Source organism: Pteronotus mesoamericanus, unplaced genomic scaffold (genome assembly GCF_021234165.1).
Source record: "Pteronotus mesoamericanus isolate MK-2021 breed Mesoamerican mustached bat unplaced genomic scaffold, CSHL_Meso_final scaffold_21, whole genome shotgun sequence".
Classification (NCBI taxonomy): domain Eukaryota; kingdom Metazoa; phylum Chordata; class Mammalia; order Chiroptera; family Mormoopidae; genus Pteronotus; species Pteronotus mesoamericanus.
Window position 1 is genome coordinate 2,002,951 of NW_026555310.1, and position 25,391 is coordinate 2,028,341.

Consider the following 25,391-nt stretch of genomic DNA (forward strand, 5'->3'; position numbering starts at 1 on the left):
GAACTGGCAACCTTTTTGTTCGCAGACTGGCGCTCAATGCACTGAGCCACACCAGCCAGGGCTGTTCAGTTGATTTTTTATAATGAGATGTTTAAATTTCTTTCTCATTTCCTTTTGTGAACAGTCTATAGCTACTTTCTTTGTGGTTACCATGGGGATTATATCTAACAATCTTAAATTATAACACTCTAATTTGAATTTATACCAGCTCTAACTTACAATAAATACAAGAACTGTGCTCCTTTACAGTTTTCTGCCCACCCTTTCAGTTGCTAGTGTAACAAAAGTACATCTTTATACATTGGTGGCCCCAAAACATAAACTAATACTTCTTTTAAATACATTAGTCTCTTAAATTATGAAGAAAACAACATTTGGAGTTACAAATCAAAGTTATAGTAATACTAGCCTTTGCACTAATATTTTTTTCTTTAAAAGCATTAGTCTCTTAAATCATGTAAAAAGCAGAAAGTGCAATTACAAACCATTCTTACAGTAATAACAGCTTTATATAATAATTTCCTGTGTATTTACCTTTCTTGAGATTTTTATTTCTCCCTGTAGCTTTGAGGTACTGTCTAGTATCCTTTCATTTCATCCTTCAGACAGGACTCCCTTGAGTATTTCTTGCAGGGCAGGTCTAGTGGTCACAAACTCCCTTAGCTTTTGTGTTTCTAGGAATGTCTTACTTTCTCTCTCACTTTTGAAGGACAGTTTTACTGAACAGAAGAGTCTTGGTTAACAGTTTTTTCTCTTAAAACCTTCCTACATTGGCCCACTGTCTTCTAGCCTCCAGATTTTTATTTTCTGTTCATCACATTCAATTATTTCCATCTCCTGTCTTAAAGTTTGCTGATTCTTTCTTCTGCCTGCTCAAATCTGCTTCTGGATCCTTCTAGTAAATTTTTCATTTTGGTTATTGTACTTTTCAGCTCCAGGGTTTTTTTGGTTTCTTTTCAGGTTTTCTGTTTCCATGTTGATATTTCTGTTTTGTTCACACACTGTTTTCTTGACTTTCTCCTTAACTTCCTTTAGTTCTTTGAGCATCTGTAGGACAGTTGATTTCAAGTCTTTCTCTCTAGTCGATCTGCCATATACTAGACAGTTTACGACAGTTTATTTTTTTCCTTTGAATGGGTCATACATTGCTGTTTATCTGTATGCCTTGTGATTTTTTGTTGAACACTGGGCATTTAACTCTATTAGTAAAATTGTAACTGAAAAATCAGATTCTCCTCCTTCCCTGGGGTTTGTTGATTTTTATAATTGTTTTTGTGTTTTTAATTGTCGTAGAGTGTCTCTGTGCCAAGGTTCAACTTGAGGTGTACACTCAGTATCTTCTCAGGTCTTTATTGACCTGAACATGCACAGTCACTTTCTAATTTTCCTCACATAGCCAATTGTTTTTGAATATCCTAGTTTTTAATGTCTGGTTCCTGAAAGGGGAAAAGTGAAAAATGAAGGGGAAGGAAAGAAAGGTTCAGGTGTTTTAAATCCCTTAGAAGCCACATCAGCCATACAGGAAGGGGTCTGTAACAATGTGGGGAGGGGCTTGTAACAATGCAGGGAGGTGCAACAAAATGGCTATTCACTTCCTTGTCTACACCTCTGTGATGAGAAGTGACAATCAACAATCAGAGCACAGTTCCCTGATATTTAGAGGACAGGGTCTTTTTTGTCCATTCTAGCTCCTCCCCTCTGTGTACAAGCTGCTCCAGGAACATACGTGCTACTGCCTGAAGATGGAAGATGAGGATGCATAGCTGCTTCCGCCCTGGGCTAAATCAACTGAAATTAACCATAATTTCCACCCAGTTCTTCCCCTGAAAGTTGCAAATCTTCAGCAGATTCCAGAGCTCCAAAATAGTTTTATCAGATTCTGCCAGTGCAATTCTTGTCTAGGTGTGGATACCAATTCCTTGTACTCCTATTCTGCCACTTTTCCAGAATCCCTTTCTTTCTTTCAAACAATATTCCTTTGTGACTTTTTCAGTAAGGTCATAAACTAAAGTCTGTGTCCAGTGGCTTTAAACTGGAAATCCACATGGTTTATCAGGCCTCTCTGGTCCTGAAAAGACTGTTGGCAATTAGTGCTTGGTATGCTGGATTGCTTAGGGGAAGAGCACAGGAAGGGAAGAGACAATAGGTTTAATGAAGGCACCATTGGTTTCTTAACCCACCCTCATTCCCAACCCTTCTCCCCTGTCTGCCTTCTACTATGAAGGCCAAAAATCCAGATACTCAGTTTCCCAGTTTCCCATGCAGCTAAGATTAAACCTGTCACAATGTTCAGGCCATTGAGACACAGAAATCCACTGGGGGGTTGAGGTAGAAAACTGTACTTCTGCAAAAGCTTTTGTTTCCTTATAAAAGGTAAAGATAGAAAAGTCCTTGGTGCTATGCCTTCTCTTTTACTCCTCGCCCCCTGTCTGTGAGGCAACAAACTTGAGTCTAAAAGATAAAAGCTAAAAATGGTGAAGTTGAGAGGTAGAAGGAACCTAGGGTCCTCTTTCTTAGCTGCTCAAACAGTTCTAATGCTAGACATCTTGTGTTATAGAGGTTCACAAAGTTGTAAGATACTGTTAGGTACTTGCAGCTGAAACCATTCCTAATCAATAAATGATGATTTCAAGATACATAGATTTCCTCTTTTCTATTTAAGGAACTTGGAAAGTGAAATATGCAAGGAAGTATCTCATTCTGTATCTTCATAAATATTTCAGTTGTACCCTAATGCAGAGTTCCCTTTTCACTTTCACATAGTATACTGAATAAATTATATCATCATTTCCTATTGCCCCAGGATTCCTTAAAAACAATGGTTATATACTGTTTTGGGTGGTAGGAGAGAGGCACCTTATGATAATGCTCTTGAAACTGAGGCAGTTGAAGGTCACCCTTCACTAAGGCATAAAGTTTTAGGGTTTCTAAAAAAATATTTTATTGATTATGCTATTACAGTTATCCAACTCTTTTCTCCCCTTTATTCCCTTACGCTGTGCAACCCCCCTCCCCCAAGAATGCCCCTCTCCCTTAGTTCATGTCTGTGGATCATACATACCAGTTCTTTGGCTTCTCCATTTCCTATACCATTCTTAATCTCCCCCTGCCAATTTTGTACCTACCATTAATGCTGCTTATTCCCTGTACCATTTCCCCAAGTCTTCCCCTCCCCCTCCCCTCTGATCTCCATTTCTGTGATTCTGTTCCTGTTCTAGTTGTTTGCTTATTTTATGCTTTTGGGGTTTTTTTTTTGGGGGGGGGGTTCAGCTGTTGATAGTTGTGAGTTTGTTGTCATTTCACTGTTCAGAGTTTTTGATCTTCTTTTTCTTAGGTAAGTCCCTTTAACATTTCATATAATAAGGCCTTGGTGATGAGGAACTCCTTTACCTTGACCTTATCTGGGAAGCACTTCATATGCCCTTCCATTCTAAACAACAGCTTTGCTGGATAGAGGAATCTTGGATGTAGTAGGTCCTTACGTTTCATGACTTTGAATACTTCTTTCCAGCCCCTTCTTGCCTGCAAGGTTTCTTTTGAGAAATCAGCTGATAAGTCTTATGGGAACTCCTTTGTAGGTAACTGTCTCCTTTTCTCTTGCTGCTTTTAAGATTCTTTCCTTATCTTTAATCTTGGGTAATGTGAGTATGATGTGCCTTGGTGTGTGCTTCCTTGGGTCCAACTTCTTTGGCACTCTCTGAGCTTCCTGGATCTCCTGGAAGTCTATTTCCTGAGCCAGGTTGGGGAAGTTCTCTTCCATTTTTTTTTTTCAAATAAGTTTTCAATTTCTTGCTCTTCCTCTTCTCCTTCTGGCACCCATATGATTCAGATGTTGGAATGTTTAAAGTTGTCCCAGAGGTTCCTAAGCCTCTCCTCCTTTTTCTGAATTCCTGTTTCTTCATTCTGTTCTGGTTGAATGGTTATCTCTTCCTTCTGCTCCCAATCATTGATTTGAGTCCTGGTTTCCTTCCCTTTACTGTTGTTTCCCTGTATATTTTTCTTTATTTCACTTTGCATAGCCTTCACTTTTTCCTCCATTTTGTGACCATACTCAACCATTTCTGTGAGCATCTTGATTACGAGTGTTTTGGACTGTGCATCTAATAGATTGGCTATACCTTTGTGGCTTAGTTCTATTTTTGGAACTTAGTTCTATTTTTGATCCCTTCTTTCGTTTGGGCCGTATTTCTTTGTCTCAGGGCACGCCTGTTATGTTGGGAGGGGCGGAGCCTTAGGTATTCACCAGGGCGAGGCAACTGGGTCACTGCATGGTTACACTGTATGTGGGGGAGGGGTCCGAGAGGGAACAATGTCGCTTGCTATGTTCTCCACTGGCTTTCAGTCACTTCCCCCGCTACCCACAAGCAAATCAGGCCCTTCTGGTGCTGATTCCTTGGTGGGTGTGTTTGTGTCCGTTCTAAGACCCTGTGGGCCTCTCCAGAGCACTCTCCTGTGGGGCTGGGAGTTTCTCCTGCTGCCGCAAGCCCCACAGGTTTTTAACTCCAGAGATTTTGAGGCTTTCGTTTCCCACACTGGAACCCTGGATTGCGCGGTCTGTCTGTTCCCCAGCTGTTCCTCCTGGTTTACCCACACACAAACGTGGGACCCCCCCAGTTGCCCAGTCGCCGTCTCCCCTGCCTGGTCCTCCAGCCGCAGCCTTGCTGCTCGTCCTCTCCAAGCTGCCTGTCTCTGTCCCTCCTGCATGTCTGGATGAATGTTTCTTCTTTAACTCCTTGGTTGTCGGACTTGCATATAGTTCAATTTTCTGGCAGTTCTGTTTATTATTTGTTTTTAAATTTGTTGTCCTTCTTTTGGTTGTACAAGGAGGCAAAGTGTATCTGCCTACGCCTCCATCTTTCCTGGAAGTTTTTGAGATGTATTCCTGATTACTCTTCTCACCATCCTTGTTCTTCAAGTCATTCTTTACCATTTACTTAGCTCTGTTCAGTTAGTCACTTTGCTAGTAGGTAGGATTCCAGATTCTCCTACTGCAGAAGGATGGGTGAGAATGAAACTTCCTAAAAGGTGGTTTTACCAAAGATATCCTATGAAATATTGTTAGTAAGAAATTACACTTTCCCTGCCAATTCTGCAGCTAACACCAGCTTTCAGATTGACTTCACATAGTCCTGATATTCCATTTTATGCTTCTTAAGATTTCTTAAACTAACCCTTTCTCCCTGTTTTTTTCCTCCACTTGGGAGTGAAAATCTGAAGTAGCCAAAGTTGTTTTGGTTTACTTCTTCTCTATTATCTCTTTGTTACTAACAAGACAGTGCTTGAGAATTCCATTTAACTTGTTCTCCCAATTACAGTGACTTCTCCATCTTCCTAATTTCCCTAAGTATTTGCAGATCTGTAATACATCAGCCATTTTATAAAGTGAGGTTGGAAGTTTTCTGCCTGTTATTTTTCCTTCCAGTTTTCAGATCCAAAAACATGTGTTGACAGTTTGGCAAAGGGAACTAAAAAACAGCCTTTTTGTTTGTTTCTTTCTTTCAGTATTAATCTGTGGCAGGGTTTCTCAGCAGAGACACAATTGACAATTTGAGTCAGATAATTCTTTGTTTCGGGTAGCTGTCTTGTACATTATAGGATATTTATCAGTGTTTCAGGCCTCGACCATCTTGATGTCAGTAGCACCTCCCCGATTGTGACAAGCAAACATGTCAGATGTCCTCTGGGAGGGGGCGGAGCTGCCCCTGGTTGAGAGCCACTGCCATATAGTATAAATTACATTTAGGAAAAATGGGTTTGTGGGGGAAAGAGTCAAGATTGGCTTATAATTAAAATTCCTATCAGAGCTTTGAACATATTATCTAGATCAGAGCTGTTTAAAAGAAATATAATGCAAATCACTAATGCAAGCCACACATGTAACTTTAAATTTTTTAGGAGCTACATTAAAAAGTAGAAGTACACAAGTGAAATTAATTTTAATAATATATTTTATTGCCCTGGCCAGGTAGCTCAGTTGGTTGGAGTGTCATCTCAATATAGCAAGGTTATGGGTTCAGTCCCCTATCAGGGCACATTCAAGAGTCAACCAATAAAGCATAAACAAGTGGGACAGCAAATTGGTATTTCTCTCTCTTTCTCTCTCTCTGTCTGTCTTGCTCTCCCTCCCTCCCTTTCATTCCTTCTTCCCCCTCTCTCTAAAAATAAATACATTTAAAAAATAATAATATATTTTATTTAACCCAGTATGTCCAGGCTATTCTCATTTCAACATGTAATCAGCAAAAAGTTAATGAGGTATTTTATATTCTCTTTCTCTTTTTTTGTATAAAGTCTTCAAAATCCAGTGTGTGTTTTGACATATAGTACATCTAGCAACAAGTCAACTGGTCACCTGCCACTTGTGGCTAGTCGCTGCCCTATTGGATAGGGCCAATATAAGGCACCTTGGTATCTAGATACAGTGGAAATTAGCACATAGTAAATACTCCCCCCCTCCCATTTATGCTAAGACACTGTCCTGATTTATTTGCTTGGGCAAATAAGACTCTAAACCTGTGTTACCATGTAAATCCTCTCCCAAGGCATATAAACTGCCTTCCTGATCCAGTATGACTCAAATTATTTAGCCCCCATTTTGAATGATATTTATCCTCTGTGTCTTGGAGATGGTTAATATCTGCACACTTATTAGAAATCATCATTGTTTTCCCTACAACCAGAGTGAGTGTTCCCTGAGTGGTTCTTTGCCAAAATGTTAGTCATAGGTAAAACCAAACAACAAAGGAAGACCAAGTAAGAGTATTAACAAATGTAACAGCTAGATTTTAAATAGGCAATAATTCAGAAAGGAAATTTGTGGGGGGAGCTCATTTTAATTCAATAGAATAATATATGTATTTTTTTGAAAATCAAAATTTTCACCACTTAATAATCTTAGCTAGCCAGGCATGGGTGGTGCGCACCTGTAGTCCTAGCTACTGGGGAGGCTGAGGCAGGAGGATCACACAAAACCTGGAGTTCCAGGCTGTAGTGTACTATGCCGATGGGATGCAGGATCAGTAGTGGGATTGCTCCTGTGAATAGCCACTGCACTACAGTGTGGGCAACATAGTGAGACCCCGCCAATAATAATAATAATAATAATAATAATTTTAGATATTTTAATTGAGAATTTGCTTTCAGAAGGAGAGTTTTCTAGGCATCTAGTTCAAGACTGATCTAGAGAATTATGAGTTAACTCTTAATAAATGAGAGGAAATATAAGGAACAATAGAATAATAGCCAGATTGACATTCCCTTTGATAAAAAGCTTTAGTAAACTTTAATTCTTACCCTTCTACTCTAGCCAGATAAGAATTGTGTCAGAAATAGCAGAGAGAGATGATTGGACCCCTGCTTCTTAAGAGTAGGCCGATTTGGCTCCTTCTCTGAAATGCACTACCTGATTTAGTCAGGGATTCTTAACTTTTGTGGTGTCATGACCCCCTTTGGGAGTTTGGTGAAGCCCATGAATCCATAAAAAAACAATGGATTTTTTTTAAAAGATCTTTGTTTATTTTTAGAGAGAGGGGAAGGGAGGGAGAGAAGTAGGTGCAAGAGAAACATCAATCTCTCTCTTCTTGCACACCCCCAACCCAGGACCTGGCCTGCAACCCAGGCATGCACCCTGTCTGGGAATCAAACCCATAGCTTTCCAGTTCTCAGGCCAGTGCTCAGTCTACTGGCTGCACTAGCCAGGGATAATATTTTAAAATTAATAAAATAGCCCTGCCTAGTGTGGCTCGGTAGATTGAGTGCTGGCCTCTGAACTGAAAGGTCACCTGTTCGATTCCCAGTCAGGGCACATGCCTGGGTTGCACAGGCCAGGTCCCCGCTTGGGGGCGTGCAAGAGGCAACCGATGTATCTCTCATGTGTCTCTCACACATCAATGTTTTTCTCCCTTCCTCCCCTCTCTCTAAAATAAATTTTTTAAAATCTTTTTTAAAAATAAATAAAAATACATAGGACTACAAAGGAAACCAATTATTTTGAAATACGGTGTGACAAACATTTTTTAAATATTTGATAATGTAATATATGTGCTTTTTTATTAATCCATTAAATAACAAGTTCTAATGGTGGTTCTGGTGATTATTATAATTTCAAAGTAGTGAGTATAAGGGATATTTTGAGATCTAATAGCTATAATGTGATATGAAAATATGTGATTGCTATTATGAATCAGGTATGTTAAATTTCAGTTAGAGCTTAATGAGAATTAAGATGTGAACTTTTTTTTCTATCCACATTCACAGTTATCAAACCCTCTGAGATGCTGATGAGGGGCGATCTCTTCAGCCACCTTAGTTCTCTTCAGACCCCAACTTTGGATTTGGAAAAAATAGTTCAAGGGAGAACAGGAAGTCATGTAAAGGAGTGGAGGGTGAATAAGAACTAGAGGACAAATAAAAGAAGTCAGGACCGTGCAGCAAAGTTGTAACAGAAGGGGAGTTGCCTTTTAAAATATTAAGCAGTCATAACCAGAGCAAAACCTGATAGAAGTTTAAAATCTCTCTTCCAGCTCAGTTTTGAGCAAACTATATTTCTGATAATAGAAAAAGACTTTTTGTTTGAAAGTCAGTCTTCTAGATTCTAGAACATTGTGCAAAACTTACTAAGCCACCTACATGAAATTTTCTTGAAGCACTTATAAGCATATTTTTTAAAAAGATTGTTAAAACATTTCCAATGCATCTTGAAAATTTATACCCCTATCTAATCCTCTGCTCTTCTTAGTCTTCCAAAACGATGCTTTTTATCCACTGTAGGCTATGTTCTTGCACATCCCCTTTTACCGAATACCTGGCAGTCTCAGACCCTTTACAGTGACTTGTTTAACCAACAAATATCATATCCCTGAGTAACAGACTATTTTTTCTTCCCTTCTCACCCCACCCCATCTTTTTTCTCTTACAGAAAAAAAAAAATCTGTGACAGAAAACGTTGAGGCCTAGGGTTAACCAACAGTAGGAAACATGAAAGTTCCTGGCTAAATTTCCTCACACTTTATTCAGTTTTGTCCCAGGTCCACTGGAAACACTAAGGCATTCTTCTTTTGACTGTTTTACTTCTCTTGGTTCTTCATACTTTTAATTGAAATTTCCCTTTGCCCTTAGGCCTTTAGGCCTAACCTAGAAGGGTTTTGGATCTTAGGCTGGCTTTAGTTGTGATATGGGCTCAGAGAAAATTTGGGAAAACTACTTTCAGGTAAAATAAAACAACTTAAACAGTTTAGTGTTGCCTTTTTGACTACATAGGACCTAGGATGGGGCCACCCTCAGTCTAGTTTACAGGCAAGAAGGGCTATGGAAAAGAGGGCTAAAGTTACAGTGTTTGATGGAAAGTGTGTCTAATGAGGAGAGTAAAAAGAAGGAACTAATCAATTATTTTTTAGTAACAAAAAGACAAATAGAACCATATTTCAGAGCCTGGCTGGTGAAGGAGCGGTGAAAAAACTGCAGCTTCCAAGCCGTTATGTGTTGTAGGCATATTTTAATGAAGGAACATGGCCAGCCAGCCTCAAAGGGAATTTTGATGGTATTCTTTTGAATTACTGCTGTTCATCTGTTCTCTTCACCTCCCCTTCTGAAGAACAGGTCAGAGCATAAATCATTGTCCAGTAACCCTGTCTAACTTAGTCATAAAATGAGGCAGACCTCTAGCCTCACCTTTCCGTTGTCTTTTCACCCAAACTCCTAAATAAATAAAATGTCTATACCCTCTCCTTTTCCCTTCCCCTCACCCTGCCTACAAGCTTCCCCCTACCCTAACAAGAAAAAAATTTTGCTTGTACTTTTATTCTACCATTTCATAGCCAGCAGCATCGTACTGGCCCCTTTATGGCTGATGGAGCCCAGGCAGGCTGCCGGGTGAGGGGAGACAGCATTTGGCCAATGGGGTTGGTATGTGCCATTACTGCTGGCCGTTGGGCCTCTCTCCTCCACAGCTCCATCCTGACTCATTAAAACCCTGAGCCAAATAGCTGAGCAGGCGCCTGCTGCAGCATTGTGGGGGCCAGGAAGTTAAATGGTTCTCCTAATCCTGCATAATTTATCTCCCTGTTACCCCCTCATAAATAGTTCAATTCAGCCCCACCATAAAGAGCTTAATTCTGAATTTCCTATTTTTGTGATGACCAATGAGTGTCCAGCCTTTTCCTTCTTTTCTCTTTATTATTATTATTAAAAATTATTTTCCTCTTGTTCACTATGAGTTTGCCTTAATGTTTTTTTCATTTGGAGCCTCCTGCCTGGACCCCACTTCAGCAACAATCTGTCCATTTCTCTCATTTGGACTTTATTACAGAGCAGTTGGTGCTATAGTCTTCCCCTTCCTCTCTCCTCCCAGCTTTCTAATGCCTCTTTTTCTCATTCCCCATTTTCTCTTTTTAAATCCATCACCTCTCCTTTTCCATCACTTCCAATTTTTCTTTTTACCATTCCCTGTGCAATCCCTCTTTCCAACGACCAACCTTATCGCAGGATGTTTGGTAGGACATTTTAAAAGGGCATTGAATTACTTTTTTTTTTTTTTCACATCTCCGTTTCTGTTTCATTTCAGAGATTTACAAACGAGGACCACCTGGCAGTTCATAAACACAAGCATGAGATGACATTGAAATTTGGCCCCGCTCGAACTGACTCAGTCATCATTGCAGGTATTTGCTGCCCCAGAAGCCACGTGCTTCGATATCACTAGACAGTTAAGATTAATACCAGGGACCAGATGTACTGGGAGCTATACTCCCCTTCTCCCATTAAGAGCCTTTATGTGATCTGCATTTAATCAAGATTGGGTTCTGTGGTTTTTGAGGGTAGGTGTGTTGAGGTTTTGTGTATTCCTTCCTTGCCTTCTTTTTTATTAAGACTTTGGAAGATTTATAGACAAAAGATACCTTTGACAGTTCTCCCTTCCCACAGTGAAGTGGTGAACAAAAGCAAGGAAGCAGACCTAGTCTGGCTGCTTCTCTTCCACTGGGTGTCAGTTTTCCCCGAGCAGGCAAAATGTCAGTTCGTAAATTCAGCTTTCCTTGTGAACCCAGACACCATTGAGGGCACATTTCCAAAGCTCAAACAAGACATTTTGTCCATGGGACTTTTTTAAGCCAATTTGAGTGACCTGGAACCTCTCACCAGTTGTTTTAGATATTGTCTTGCTTACATATGCCATCTCAGGGGACCATTCTCAGCAACCTCTCAAACCATGCAGCAGTTCTTTTTTAATAAAATTTTTTTTCATTTATTGATGTAATTGAAAAACAAAATATTAAAAAAACATTTTTTATTTATTGATTTTAGAAAGAGAGAAGAAGGGGGGGAGAGAGAGAGAATGAGAAAGAGAGAAACATTGATTTGTCATTCTACCTATTGATGCATTTATTGGTTGATTTTTGTATGTGCCCTAACCGGAGATCAGACCTGCAACCTTGGTGCATTAGGACAATGCTCTAATCAACCGAGCCACCCAGCCAGGGCCCATGCAGCAGTTCTGTTGTGCCATTTTCAGCTAGATAGATACAACCAAAAAAAAAAAAAACCCAAAGTGGGCCTTTTCTTTTGATACCATAAGGAGTTCTGATTTAGCCTGAGTTAAGAAGCTTACCTCAGTAACCTTTCTCCATACTTCTATACATGAAGAAAGGATCTTGCTCTTACAGATCTCACATTCCTTATTGTATAAGCAAATATTGACTGAATATCTACTGGGTACACTAGGCATCGTGCTAAGAACTGGTAGATTGTAATTCCTGGAAGAGCACATGAGTGGAGACACGTCATTAATGATCCTTAAGAAAGCCTGGGAGAGGTCTTAGGGAAGAGTGAATAGGGTATAGATTCATATGTAGATAACATATACTTCAATTTATTAAGTCAGGGCATATATTCATGAGAATAATTTTAGTATTTGTAGCCTAGTACAAGTAAATAATATAAATAATAAAAATACTAAGAGAATTAATATTAAAATGGAATTAATCAGAAACAGTTTATGAAAGACATACATATGAGGCAAGGTTATCAAGTTGGAGAGGTTACAAATGTGTGTGTGGAAAGGCCTGTGCTGAGTCTCTAGGAGTAGTGAAAGAAATTGAGACAGGACAGTACCAAGGAAAGAAAGTGTGTTTCTTTTATTCTTTGCATGCTGTTCTGGAGTGCTCATCCCATTGCACATGACCTCAGCTATCCTTCCTAGGCTGGTAATTCTCATATTTGTAAATTAAGACCTGGTGTCTCACATCTATTGCAACTCCTAATTAAACACTTAACTAAGCTGGCTTTCTGTCATTGAAATATTCATGTCAGTGACTGAATTTGTATCTTCGTCCCGTAAACTAACTCCTTCTCCTTTTTTAATTCAGTGATATTACACTCAAAATCTTGAAGGTTTTGGTTTTTTTTTTTTTTTCGTCATATTCTCTCTGTTCTGTTCCATCCTGCTCTTCCTGCCACCACTCTCATTATGCTTGGATTCCTCCATAGTCTCCTAGCTGGTCTCTCTCCTTGACTAGTCTCATTATAATCCATCTTACATTCTGTTGAAAAGCCAGTCTTCCTTAAATTTTTCTCCTCTGCTCAAAATCTGTCATTATATTCCTATTTTCTCTTACTTTAAGGCTATTTATACTTGGACTTTCAGGCTTTCTATAACGTAGTCCCATGGTACCTGCCTAACTTTATATACAACTTGCATGCCTAACATGATTATCTTTTGACCTAGACATACCTTTTTCTCCTGACCTATATACATGATACCCATACCCTGCCTCTCTCTATACCTTCACCTGCCTTACTCCTCTTATCTTCTAAATCTTCTTCTCTACTGCCTAAAGCCATTTTTAAGGCCCAGTTCAAATCCCACTACTGAAAACCTCCTAACTACTCTGTCATTAATTTGTCTTTATTTAATTCCTGCAATAATTTTATTCTCTACTGCACATGACACCGATTTTTTTGTATACTATGAAGCTATCTATGTTTATTAGTTTTATTTCCTCAACTAGAAAGCATTCTCTTATTCTCTAGAGCAAGAGCCATGTCTTATGTTGGGCAAAACTCTTATACTATTTCTCTTCTCCCCCAAATTTTTACACAAGTGCATGCATGTAGCACCAAAACACATAGAAAGTATTCAGTAAACACTTGCTACCCTGGCCAGGTGGCTCAGTTGGTTAGAGCATCATTGTGATACGCCAAGGTTGCAGGTTCGATCCTGCATTGGGGCGCACACAAGAATTAGCCAATGACTGCATCAATAAGTGAGACAACAAAGCGATATTTCTCTGTCTCTTTCTGACCAAAAAAAAAAAATCAATAAATAATTTTTTTAAAAAAACACTTGCTGATTGCTTCAGAATCATCATAACAGACTAAGGGCTTTCTCATACATTTTCTTTTTTAAAAAAAGATTTTATTTATTTATTTTTAGAGAGAGAGGAAGGGAAGGAAAAAGAGAGGGAGAATAACATCAGTGTATGGGAGATACATCGATCACATCTCTCACACCCCAATGGGAGATCTGGCCTGCAACCCAGGCGTGTTCCTTAAATGGGAATTGAACTGGTGACCTTTGGGTTCTCAAGCCGGTGCTCAGTCCACTGAGCCAGACCAACCACAGCTTTTATACATTTTCTTTTCTTTTTTTGCCCTCCTTCCACCCAGTCCACACTTCTTTCCCATAATCAGTCCTCTCTCCAATGTCCACGCCACGAGTCATTCATACATGTTCTTTGACTAATCCCTTCCCCTATTCCCCCATCACTCCTCCCCTACTACCGCTGTCAGTTGTTTCCATGTTTCTGCTTCTGTTTTTCTCGTTAGTGTATTTTGTTCATTAGCTTCCAGTTATAAGTGAGGTCATATGGTATTTGTCTTTCGCTGACTGGTTTATTTCTCTTAATAGTCTCCACTTCCATTCCTGCTATTGTAAATAGCGCTACGATGAACATATGGGTGCATTAAGTTCTTTTGAATTGGTATTTCAGGGTTCTTAGGGTATATTCCCAACAGTGGAATCTCTGGGTCATACGGCAGTTCCATTTTAAATTTATGTGTATATATTTTTATATACATTTTATTGTTTATGCTATTACAGTTGTCACATTTTTTCCCCTTTGCTTCCCTCAACTCAATACCCCCCATTCTCTCTGGCAATCCTCCCCCTTAGTTCATGTTCTTGGTTCATGCTTGTAAGTTCTTTGGCTACTCTGCATCCTATACTGTTCTTAACATCCCTGTCTCTATTCTAAGTCTACCAATTTGTACTTCTTAATCCCTGCATCTTTTCCCCCATTTCCCTATTCCCCCTCCCAGCTGATAACCCTCCAGATGTTCTTCATATCTATGACACATTCTGTTTCTGTTCTGTCTGTTTAGTTTGTTTTTTAGATTCAATTGTTGGTAGTTGTGAATTTGTTGCCATTTTAGTGTTCATCATTTTGATCTTCTTTTTCTAAAACAAAATCCTTTAACATCTCATTTAATAATGGCTTGGTGATGCTGAACTTCTTTAGCTCTACCTTGTCTGGGAAGCACTTTATCTGCCCTTTAGTTCTAAATGATAGCTCTGCTGGATAGAGTAAACTAGGTGGTAGGTCCCTGCTTTTCATGACTTTGGATATTTATTACCAGTCCCTTTTGCCTGCAAAGTTTCTTTTGAGAATTCAGTTAGCAATCTGTGGAAACTCCTTTGTATGTAAGGGCTTTTCTCTTGCTGCTTTTAAGATTCTCTCTTTATATTTAACCTGTGGCATTTCAATTATGATGTCTTGGCATGGTCCTCTTTGTGTCCATCTTGTTTGGGATTTTCTGTCCTGGACTTGTGCATCTATTTCCTTCACCAAATTAGGGAAATTTTCTTTCATTATTTGTTCAAATAAGTTTTCAATTTCTTGCTCTTCCTCGTCTCCTTCTGGCATTCCTGTGATTCTAATATTGGTATATTTGAGGTTGTCCCAGAGACTCCTTAGCCTTCCTCATTTTTTTGAATTCTTTTTTCTTCTTGCTGTTCTTGTTGAATGTTTTTTCCTTCCTTATGATCCAAATTATTGATTTGATTTTCAGCTTCATCCACTCCACTGTTGATTCCCTGTACGTTTTTCTTTACTTCACTTAGTGTAACTTTCATTTCTGTCTGGGTCTTTTTTTATGCTGTTGAAGTATCCAGTGAGTTCCTTGAGTATCCTAATAACCTGTGTTTTGAACTCTGCATCTGATAGATTGCTTATCTCCATTTTGTTTGGTTCTTTTTCTGGAGTTTTGTTCTTTTCTTTCAATTGGGACATATTTCTTTGTTTCCCCATTTTGGCAGTCTCCCTGCGTGTGTTTCTATGTACTAGGTAGAGCTGCTTTGACACCCTGTCTTAGTAGCGTGATCCATTGTAGAAAAGTACACCCATAAGTTGGATGAGGCAGAGCCTTCGGTAATAGCCAACGTGGAGCAACCCATGTGAACCAGGTTGATGGAGTGTAAGATATGGTGTCTCTGCTCTTTGGCTCTGTGTGGGTGAGGGCTCAGAAAAGGACTATGGCAGCTGCCTGGCCTCTGGGGTTTTGTCCAGGAGGAAGCTGTCCCTGGCACTTGCCCTGGTGCCTGACACTTCCATTTCTCCCCATATGCCACTGGTGCCTGCTGCCCCAGTGCTAGAGCCCAGAGGGAGTGAATCTGTGTAAGTCCTCAGTCCATTTTGGGCTCTTTAAGAGGAAGCACCAGAGAATCCCGCCATTTTTTCTGCCACCCCAACCCCACTGGTTTTTACAGCCAGAAGTTATGAGGACTCACTTTCCTGGGACTGGAACCTTGGTCTGGTGGTCTGGTGTGGGGCTGAAATCCCTCGCTCCACAGGTATCCCTCCCAGTTTTTATCTACCACATGTGGGTGTGGAGCCACCTGTTCCACATCTCAGCCCCTCCTTCCCGTCCGGATGAATGTAACTTTAATTCCTTTGTTGTCGAACTTTCCATACAGCCTGATTTTTCTGATGATTCTGGGTGATAGTTGTTTTGTATTTTAGTTTTAAGTTTTGCTATGGTTGGGTAAGGAGATGAGCCATTTTACCTATCCCTCCATCTTGACTATAGGTCCCCATTTTTAATTTTTTGAGGAGATTCCACACTGTTTTCCACAGTAGCTGCACCAGTCTGCATTCACACCAGCAGCGTACTAGGTTTCCCTTTCTTCCACATCCTCCCCAGCACTTGTTGTTTGTTCTAACAAATTTTCTTACACATTGTTCAAGAGTGGGAGAAGTTTATATGAGCCTCAGATCAGAGATCTAAAGGCCCTCTTCCGCTATAGCCATGCCCTTAGCTGCCCTATCCTGTTTTACCTGAGTTGTAATTTTTGTGTGTGCCCTTACTGAAGTTCTCTCTAAGCATATAAAGGATGATATTACCTCCACTCACCCGGGGATGGAGGGAAAGTGGCTTTATTGTTGGCCAACCAAAGCTGCCAGAGAAGCTTTTAAAACTATTTTGGGAGGTAGTGGCAACTTTTCCAAACACTCTGATTCAGAAGAGGTTTTGTTTAAATTTTTTTGAAAATTATGTTGTTTCCTTGGAAAATCCCACTGGACTATTCCCAATTGATCATGCTAGAAGAAGCAATTTTTACCCCAGGTCTCACTCCTTAAAATACTATTTAAACATTGTATTTCTATCATTTAGTCTAGTAGTTTGGGGTATGAGGTGAATTGAGTTAACTGCCATATCAAAGAAAACCATCTAATAGAGTTAGGATCAGGGAGCAAGATTCAACTAATCTAAGAGAAAAAATAGAAAAGCAGAAGGGAGGGAGAGAAGTTCAAATGTAAAAGTCAAGTTGCTTGAAAAGTTGCCATGGGTTACTGAAAGCCTTCTTCTTCCCAAGGGCAGAGGCACTGTGTTGAGAAGAGATTTGTGCAGCCTCTGAGAGGATATTTTGGCTGGCAAATATAAATCCAAATATCCTGGTTTCCGGAATTTGCTCTGGGCCCACATCTCTATTCTATTGTTTGCAGTTTCCTTTTCTAGCTCATGATCTTTTTGTCTTGTTCCCCAGCCCCTAGACTTGCCTGGAATGCCTTCAGAAGGTAACATACCCTTACTTTAGTGACCACTGAAAGACAATGCACCATTTCTAATTTGGTAGCTTTAGCAGGCAAACTCAGCCATTTGATCCTTGGTTTCTTCTCCTCTTCAGATTTTAATGTACACCTGCTTATGATACCTGCTCACTTCAGTCCCAGCAGGGAGTAAGTTTAAAGCGAAAATGTTACTTAACTGTACTTGATTTTCAAATGTGGAAGTTTCACAAACTCCACCTGGGTGGGAGGTTTGGTTTTGTTTGGGGGTGAGGAAGGTAAAACCAGCCTGTGGGAGAAAGGTGGTTACAAGCAAAGTCACACAACAAAACATTGTTCTGTGTTCTGTCTTCCCTCTGCTGGCCTCAGGCAACACAGCACAGACACCCCCTGGTGGCCCAGCACCAGCCTTCACCTACTAGAGCTCCATAACACCTAGACTCTCTCCAAATATAAGAATAAAATTGTATTTTCTGTGTACTTTCAAGTTTTAATTTCAGGTCAAAACTAAAATTGAATTTCCTTTGGTTTTCATGTCTACAGATCAGACTCCTACTCCGACTAGATTCCTGAAGAACTGTGAGGAGGTGGGGCTCTTCAATGAACTAGCTAGCTCTTTTGAACATGAATTCAAGAAAGCTGCAGATGAGGATGAAAAAAAGGTAAGAGGCAGGACTTCTACTGAAAAACTGGTGATGTTCAGATCTAGGCTAGTCTCATTGTGCCCTGGGATAATTTGCTTAATTGGTTAAAACACAAAATTACAGGCATGGTTATATAGCAACAGAGAGTATCCACTAATCCTAGTCAGCCATCCAGATCTATAGGGGGTCCAGACAATAGAGCAGCACAAGTCTGTCTTCACCAAAAATCAGTCTTCTTAGACTTTCAGTAGAACATTAGTTCAGCAATTTATTTGTTAAAAGTATTTGTTTTGAATATGTTGAAGATGTTAAAAGATTGTAAATTACTCATATTTTGTTAGATAACTTTTTTTTCCAAATCCCATTGTTTTCAAGATAATCAGATTTCTTATGTAGACTCCATGTATTTAGTCAGCCAGTCAAGAAACATTTATTGAATTAGACTCCTTTTTGTTTCAGTGTATGTGGCTCTTACATTCAAGTAGATTTCTAGTAATATTCAAGACAAACTTAAAAAAGGGTGTTTTTTTTTTTTACATTCAGTGTTATTTTGTATTGGTTTCAGGTGTACAGCATAGTGGTTAGGCAATCATATATTTTACAAAGTGTTCCCTCTCTGCCCTGGCTGGTAACTGAAGGATCGTTGGTTCTATTTCCAGTCTAGGGCACATGCCTGGGTTGTGGGCTAGGTCCCCAGTAGGAGGCGCGCAAGAGGCAACCACACATTGATGTTTCCCTCCCTCTACCTCTCTCTCCTTTCCCCCTCTAAAAAAATAAACAACGTTTAAAAAAAAAAAAAAAAAGCCAAAGTGTTCCCCTCACCCAATATTGCTAGGACTCACTTGGTACCGTACATGATTGTTAGAATATTATTGACTATATTCCCTATGCTGTACTTTACATCCCTGTGACTATTCCGTAACTACCAATTTGTACTTCTTGATCCCTTCACCTTTTCACCCAGTCCTGCAACCCCCCTCCCTTCTGGCAACCATCAGTCTGTTCTCTGTACCTAAGAGTCTGTTTCAATTTTGTTTGTTCATTTATTTTGCTCTTTAGATTCCACATACAAGTGAAATAATGTGGTATTTGTATTTCTCTGGCTGACTTATTTCACTTAGCATAATACTTTCCAGGTCTATCCATGCAGTCATAAATGTTAAGACTTTATTCTTTTTTATGGCCAAGTAATATTCCATTGTATATATGTACCACAGCTTTTTTATCCCCTCATCTGTTGATGGGCACTTGGGTTGGTTCCACAACTTGTCTATTGTCATAATGATCCAATGAACACAAGGGGGCATATAGTCTTTCAAATTAGTATTTTGGGTTTCTTCAGATATATACCCAGAAGTGGAATTGCTGGATTACATAGGCAGTTCATTTTTAATTTCTTGAGGACCCTCCATATTGTTTTCCATGGTGGCTGCACCACTTTGCATTCCCACCAACAATGCACAAGGGTTCCTTTTTCTCTACATCCTTACCAACACTTGTTTTTTGATTTATTGATGATAACTATTCCGAAAGGTGTCAGGTGATAGCTCATTGTGGTTTTAATTTGCATTTTGCCGATGATTAGAGACATTGAGATCTTTTCATATGTCTATTGGCCATCTGTATGTCCACTTTGAAGAAATGTCTAATCAGGTCCTCTGTCCATTTTTAATTGGATTTTTTTTTTTAGTGTTGAGTTGCAGAGCTCTGTAAATTTTGGATATTAACCTCTTATCAGATGTATCATTAATGAATATCTTCTCTTCAGTAGGTTTTTTGTTTTGTTGATGGTTTCCTTTGCTATGCAAAAACTGTTTTAGTTTGATATAGTCCTATTTGTTTGTTTGTTTGTTTTCTTTTGTTCCCCTTGCCCAAGGAGATATAGCAGAAAAAATATTGCTGCCCTGGCCAGGTGGCTCAGTTGGTTAGAGTATTATCCTTACACACCAAGGTTGCAGATTTAGTCTCCAGTCAGGGCACATACAAGAATCAACCAATGAGTGAATAAATGAGTGGAACAACCAATCAGTGTCTGTCTCTCTCCCTGTCCCTCCCTCCCTCTCTATCTCTCCCTCCCTCTCTAAAATCAATAAATAAATTTAAAAACTAAAGATATCTCTTTAAAAAATAAAAAATTATTGCCAAGAGAAATGTCAGGGATTTTACTGCCTATGTTTTCTTTTCTTGTGGGGGATACCAGATTATTCTAAGAAATGGTACAAATGAAAGACCATAAGTGGATGATTTGGTACAAGTTATAGAAAAGGTAAAGGTAACTCCAACATGTACATATTGTATATACATGTACATACTTTGGTGATCAGGGAATTCACCCCCTTGGCTATGGGAAGTCAGCCTAAGACTTAGCTCTCTTTATTGTCTCCAGGGTGTGCTTATCAGAGATACTCTGGTATGCCAGTTTCAGGGGGCCCCAACCTGCACAAGTTGATTATGTGGTCACCCAGTTCTTTGGTGGATTTCACCTGCTCATGCATATAGTGAATCTCAGTGAAGTCACAGAAATGAGGGTCATTTTTGTCAGTGGCCAGTTTGTGCAAGTCCAGTAGTGACTGATTCACACTTTTTCCCACGTGTAACATACACTCCATTGCATTCGGCCCATTCTCCTGGTCATCACAGCCTGGCTTTTTGATATCCCGATGGAAGACTCAGCCACCTCATTGGTTCTGAAGCTTCCTTCATCAGTTTTTCAGTGTGTTTCCTCTCCCCATGAGATTGGTAAAGCAAATATATGGTGCCCTGGCTGGTATGGCTCAGTGGGTTGAGCGCCGGCCTGCGAACCTAAAGGTCGCCAGTTTGATTCCCAGTCAGGGCACATGCCTGGGTTGTGGGCCAGGTCCCCAGTAGGGGGCACGCAAGAGGCAACCACACTCTGATGTTTTTCTCCCTCTCTTTCTCCCTCCCTTCCCCTCTGTCTCAAAATAAATAAAATCTTTAAAAAAATTAAAAAGTTTATTAAAAAGAAAGAAAATACATGGCAAAGTTCTTCAAAGCCACACCGTCAACATGGACAGGTAAGTGTAGGAAGAAGAGCTTGAGGTTGACCTGGCAGTTGATGGTGGCCTCACAAGTCCTGGTGTAGTTCTGGCACACCTGTGAGGTGGGTACAGTTGTCATGGTGAGCAACTGAGGAGAGGCAGCTGTGTGGGTTACAGTGGTGGCAGGGGCCTTGGAGTGGTTCAAGGGCTTTGTGAGGAGGTGGTAGAAGGCTAGATCTGGACATCTGGCTGCAATGGGAGTCAAGCACTGGTTCTGTCCAAGCACTGTTGAGGCAGGAAACCATGGCAACTCTCACTAAAGACTATCCTGTCTATGTTTTCTTTTATTTTTTCACTGCTTTTTTAAAAAATTATTGTATTTTTTCTATTATCATTTATCACCCTTATACTCTCTTCCACCGCCCCCCACCCCACAATCATAATGCCGTTTTCTTAAAGAAGGATGTTCTTAATGGCTTCCAAGGGAGATCAGCTAGGATGGTGAAAGAACTAGAAACTGTGCAACTTTGAGAAGATTTAAAACTTGAAGAAGTTTTGCTTGGAAAAGAGAAGATTTAATGTGAACAAAAGTTCAGTCTTCAAATATTTGAAGAGCTTTTTATGTAAAAGAAGGGTTTTTTACTTTCTGACTTCCAATCAAGATGGTGGCATAGGTAAACACTGCTCACCTCCTCTCACAACCACATCAAAATTAAAACTAAATTAGAGAACAGCCGTCACTCAGAACTAGCAGAAATCAAGTTGAATGGAAATCTGATGACTATGGAATTAAAGAAACCACATCTATCCAGACTGGTAGGAGATTCAGAATCACAGAATGGGCTGGTCCCACATTCACGTGTGGTGGATAAAAATTTAGGAGGGATAGCTCGGGAATGAGGAGTCCCAGGCCCCCCAGCCTAGGGTACCAGTGCCAGGAAGATAACTGCCCATAACGTCTGCCTGCAAAAACCAGTGAGGACTCGGTGGAATAAACTTCTGGGGCCCCAAGCAGTTCCTCCTGAAGAACCCACACGTGGACTCATGTACTCAGACTCAGCAGCTTGCAAGGCAACAGTGGCATACAGGAAGAAACTGAAGTGGCTGACCTCAAGGCTGGAGCCAGGGGACAACTTTCTCCCAGATAGAAAGGAGAGCAGAGCCACAGAGCTGGCAGGCAGGTGCCATATCTGACACTCCAGCAACCTGGTTAACACTGTTTGCTCCCCGCCTAGAAATCCCCTGAGGCTCTGTCCCAGCCAACTTACCACTGTTAACAGTAGCTTTTCCATAATATGGCTGGTCTTGGCTCATGCCTCACGACTTCCTAAATCCTTTCAAACAAACAACAGCTGGCCTCAATGAGCCCCCCCCCCCCACTGCCCCCGCCTCGTACACGTACCTCTTGTTAAGTGGCCCCAGGCACAGCACTAGCAGCAGCCAGCCTAAATCCATAGTTCAGCTTCTTCACCTGGGAGTCTCCAAGGCCAAGCACAAGTGGCAGCCATCTCAGATTACTCTCCAGCTCAGGCAGGGTGGCCCTGGGCAAAACACAGGTAGGGGCTTACCTTGGCCTGCACCACCTGGGAAACCCCAGGGCCTGCACATCCACTGGACAGCTACAGACCACGTTGGAACACCACCATCCTGCCTCTGCACAGATGATCCTCCACAGAGGTCAGAGGTTGGTGGTCAGTGGTCATAGCCAATCCTTGCAGTTGGCTCGCCTGGGTAAATCCCTCCCACTGACCTGCCATCATCAACCAAGTCTCAACTATAAGAGGAGGATGTACTCAGCCCACATGAAGGGCAAACTTCGAGTACCCAGCTTGGGTGGTAGAGGAGGTTATGCCACTAGACCCTACAGGACACCTATTACATTAGTCCACAGTACCACGACAGGGAGCCATAGCAGCTCTACCTAATACATAGAAACAGTCACAGGGAGGATGCCAAAATGAAGAGACAAAGAAATGACCCATATGAAAGAACAGATCAAAACTCCAGAAAAAGAACTAAACAAAAGGGAGATAAACAATCTATTAGATGGAGAGTGCAAAACACTGGTTATAAGGATGCTCAAGGAACTTATTGAGAACCTCAGCAGCTTAAAAAAGATTGAGTCAGAAATGAAGCGCTGGTGTGGCTTAGTGGACTGAGCTTTGGACCTGCAGACCTTGCTGATTCAATTCCCAGTCAGGGCACATGCCTGGGTTGCTGGCCAGGTCCCTCATGGGAGTGTGTGAGAGGCAACCGCACGTTGATGTTTCTCTCCTCTTTTTCCCCTCCCTTCTCCTCTGTCTAAAAATAAATGAAGTCTTTTTTTAAAAAAAGGCAGAACTAACCACAGCCTTCTCATCATTCTTTTTCTTTGGAGACTCAGGTCTCTCATTTTTCATTTGCTTCAACCTATATGATAAAATTTTATTTTACAGCTTCCTTACCCTAGCCACCCTGTCATTTCTCCCTCCCCCTAAAAAAAGAAATTAGTCAAATTGTTTCCACCAGGATGTGAGGGATTTTAAACCAAACTCATAGGCAAATTCAAGAAAACTAGATTTCCTTGAGAAGCTTCAGGTCTTTTCCATTGCCATTTTAGCTCAGTTGACACTTCTGAGATGACATTCATAGTTGGTCAAGACTTTACTCATTGAGGATCTCTTAGTGTTTCTTCCTGCCTATCCAGGGGTGGTCTTCACCTTGCTTTGATGAAAAGCACAAACTCAATGTAAGATTGTCTTCAGGAGTGTTTTATGAGCCCAAAATTCTCTTGAACCACAGCTTTTCTAGACGATGCCCTGAGGAGATCTTAAACTTGTTACTGAGACGCCTCTCCTTCTGATTCTAGGGATCCCAGAATTATTAGCTCAATTGAGCCTGACATCTTACCAATGTAGAAAAATGAGGGTAGATGTGAAACCATCTTTGTTGTTGCTCACCTCCATCAGATTGGAGAAAAAGAACCATTATCACCTTCTTTAATGTAGTAGACACCAGATTATCATCAGTTTGCTTACTACCAAGAAGATTTTTAGGGATTAAGGTAGCAAGGGAAGAGTTAGAAACAAATTCCTCTTTCACCAAGAACTCTAGGGTATAAGAATGGAACAGAGGATCCACTTTGTCAAGAAACTGAACTGCAATGCCAGCAGTTCATGCTCCTGTCATGGTGCAGTGTCAGGGCCATCATCATATTGTTTATTGTTCCCTGCAAAGCCTTTTATGGCTCCACAGCTCTGTGAGGTGATTGCACTACTGCTAGAATAGTACTCTGTTTACTTTATGGTTTTCTCCAGTCCCACTGCTAGGACCAAGTTCTAATTTCTTTCACTGATCAGGTGATCTTTTTTGTTACCCTGAAGCCCTATCTTCCTAACTTTTAACCTCTAGGACCAGATTTTGGGGTGAAATCACTATCAAGCCTAGGGAATTCCCTAGAAAGGTCTTTCTTATCTGGTTTGCAGTACTTTAATAATCAATTTGTCTTTATTTGCTTTAGATAATTGGGTAATCTAGTCATTCTGGTTGGCAGAAAAAGTGTTCACAGCTCTCCAGTGTGTGAACTGGTTGGGGAAAGGCAGGCAGTGTATTCAGGAATCATTTTACTTTCCTGAAAAATAATATAATACTTGGATGGATTTAAATGACATCTTTTTTTCCCTTTCAAGGTCTTTATAACCATTGTAAGTATTTTTTCCCTTTCAGAATCTTTATAAATATTCACCCATGGCGAAGCGAGTGTTATCTCCAGTTTATGGTTAAGGAAATAGAAGCCCTGAGGAGTTAAAATAATTTGACTAGAGTTGTACATAAAACCTAGACTTTACATTTCTTTGATTTGCAGTTTAGTGCTTTGACCAAGGGCGGAATTTCTTGGAAGTGTATTCCCTCACCTTTTAACTGGGAAGATACAGATTCAACCTGAAGGGAATCATGGGGTTAAACTATGTTCATTTCTCTCTTTTAACAGGCTCCTGCTGGGCCCCTTGACATGTCTCTGCCTTCCACACCAGACATTAAAATCAAAGAAGAGGAGCCAGTGGAGGTAGACTCATCTCCACCTGACAGCCCTGCCTCCAGCCCCTGTTCCCCGCCACTCAAGGACAAGGTAAACTTCTCTACCAAGAGTCATCCTAGATGTTAATTAATAGATCACATTTTGATTGATTGGTTTTGTAAGTAGTGTGTGATACAAGAGGATTGAGTATATTCAAATAAATGTCAATTGTTTAGAAGATTTATGTAAATTACACCTATTCTACTTCTCAGCCTATGTGGAAATTAGTGTATTTGTCAACCCAAAGAAGTGTATGAAAATATTCATAACAGTTATATTTTAAGTTTTTATTTATTTTCAGAGAGAGAGGAAGGAAGGGAGAAAGAAAGGGAGAGAAACATTGATATGTGAGAGAAACATTGATATGTGAGAGAAACATTGATCAGTTACCTCTCACATGACCCCAACCGGGGATGTGGCCCACAACTCAAGCATGTGCCCTGATTGGGAATCAAACCTGCAACCTTTACCTTTGTGGGACAATGCCCAACCCACTGAGCAACACCAGTCAGGCAACAGTTGTCTTGATAATAGTCAAAAAACTGGAAGTAGTCCAGCAACAAGAAAATGAATGAATAGTATGTTTATAAAATGGAATACTTCATGACATTAAAAAAGAATGAACTGTCCTGGC

General features: G+C 40.4%; 1 protein-coding gene across 2 annotated transcripts in view; it reads left to right on the forward strand.

Annotated features, from left to right (window-relative positions):
• Window positions 1–25,391, forward strand: part of LOC129084803 (cyclic AMP-dependent transcription factor ATF-7) — a 103,148-nt gene that overhangs the window by 59,488 nt on the left and 18,269 nt on the right. For both annotated transcript variants that reach the window (XM_054591010.1, XM_054591011.1), the window contains exons 3-5: window positions 10,562–10,658; window positions 17,601–17,719; window positions 24,671–24,808. In XM_054591010.1, coding sequence (XP_054446985.1) covers window positions 10,562–10,658; window positions 17,601–17,719; window positions 24,671–24,808 — 354 coding nt within the window. The remainder of the gene's footprint in view (window positions 1–10,561; window positions 10,659–17,600; window positions 17,720–24,670; window positions 24,809–25,391) is intronic.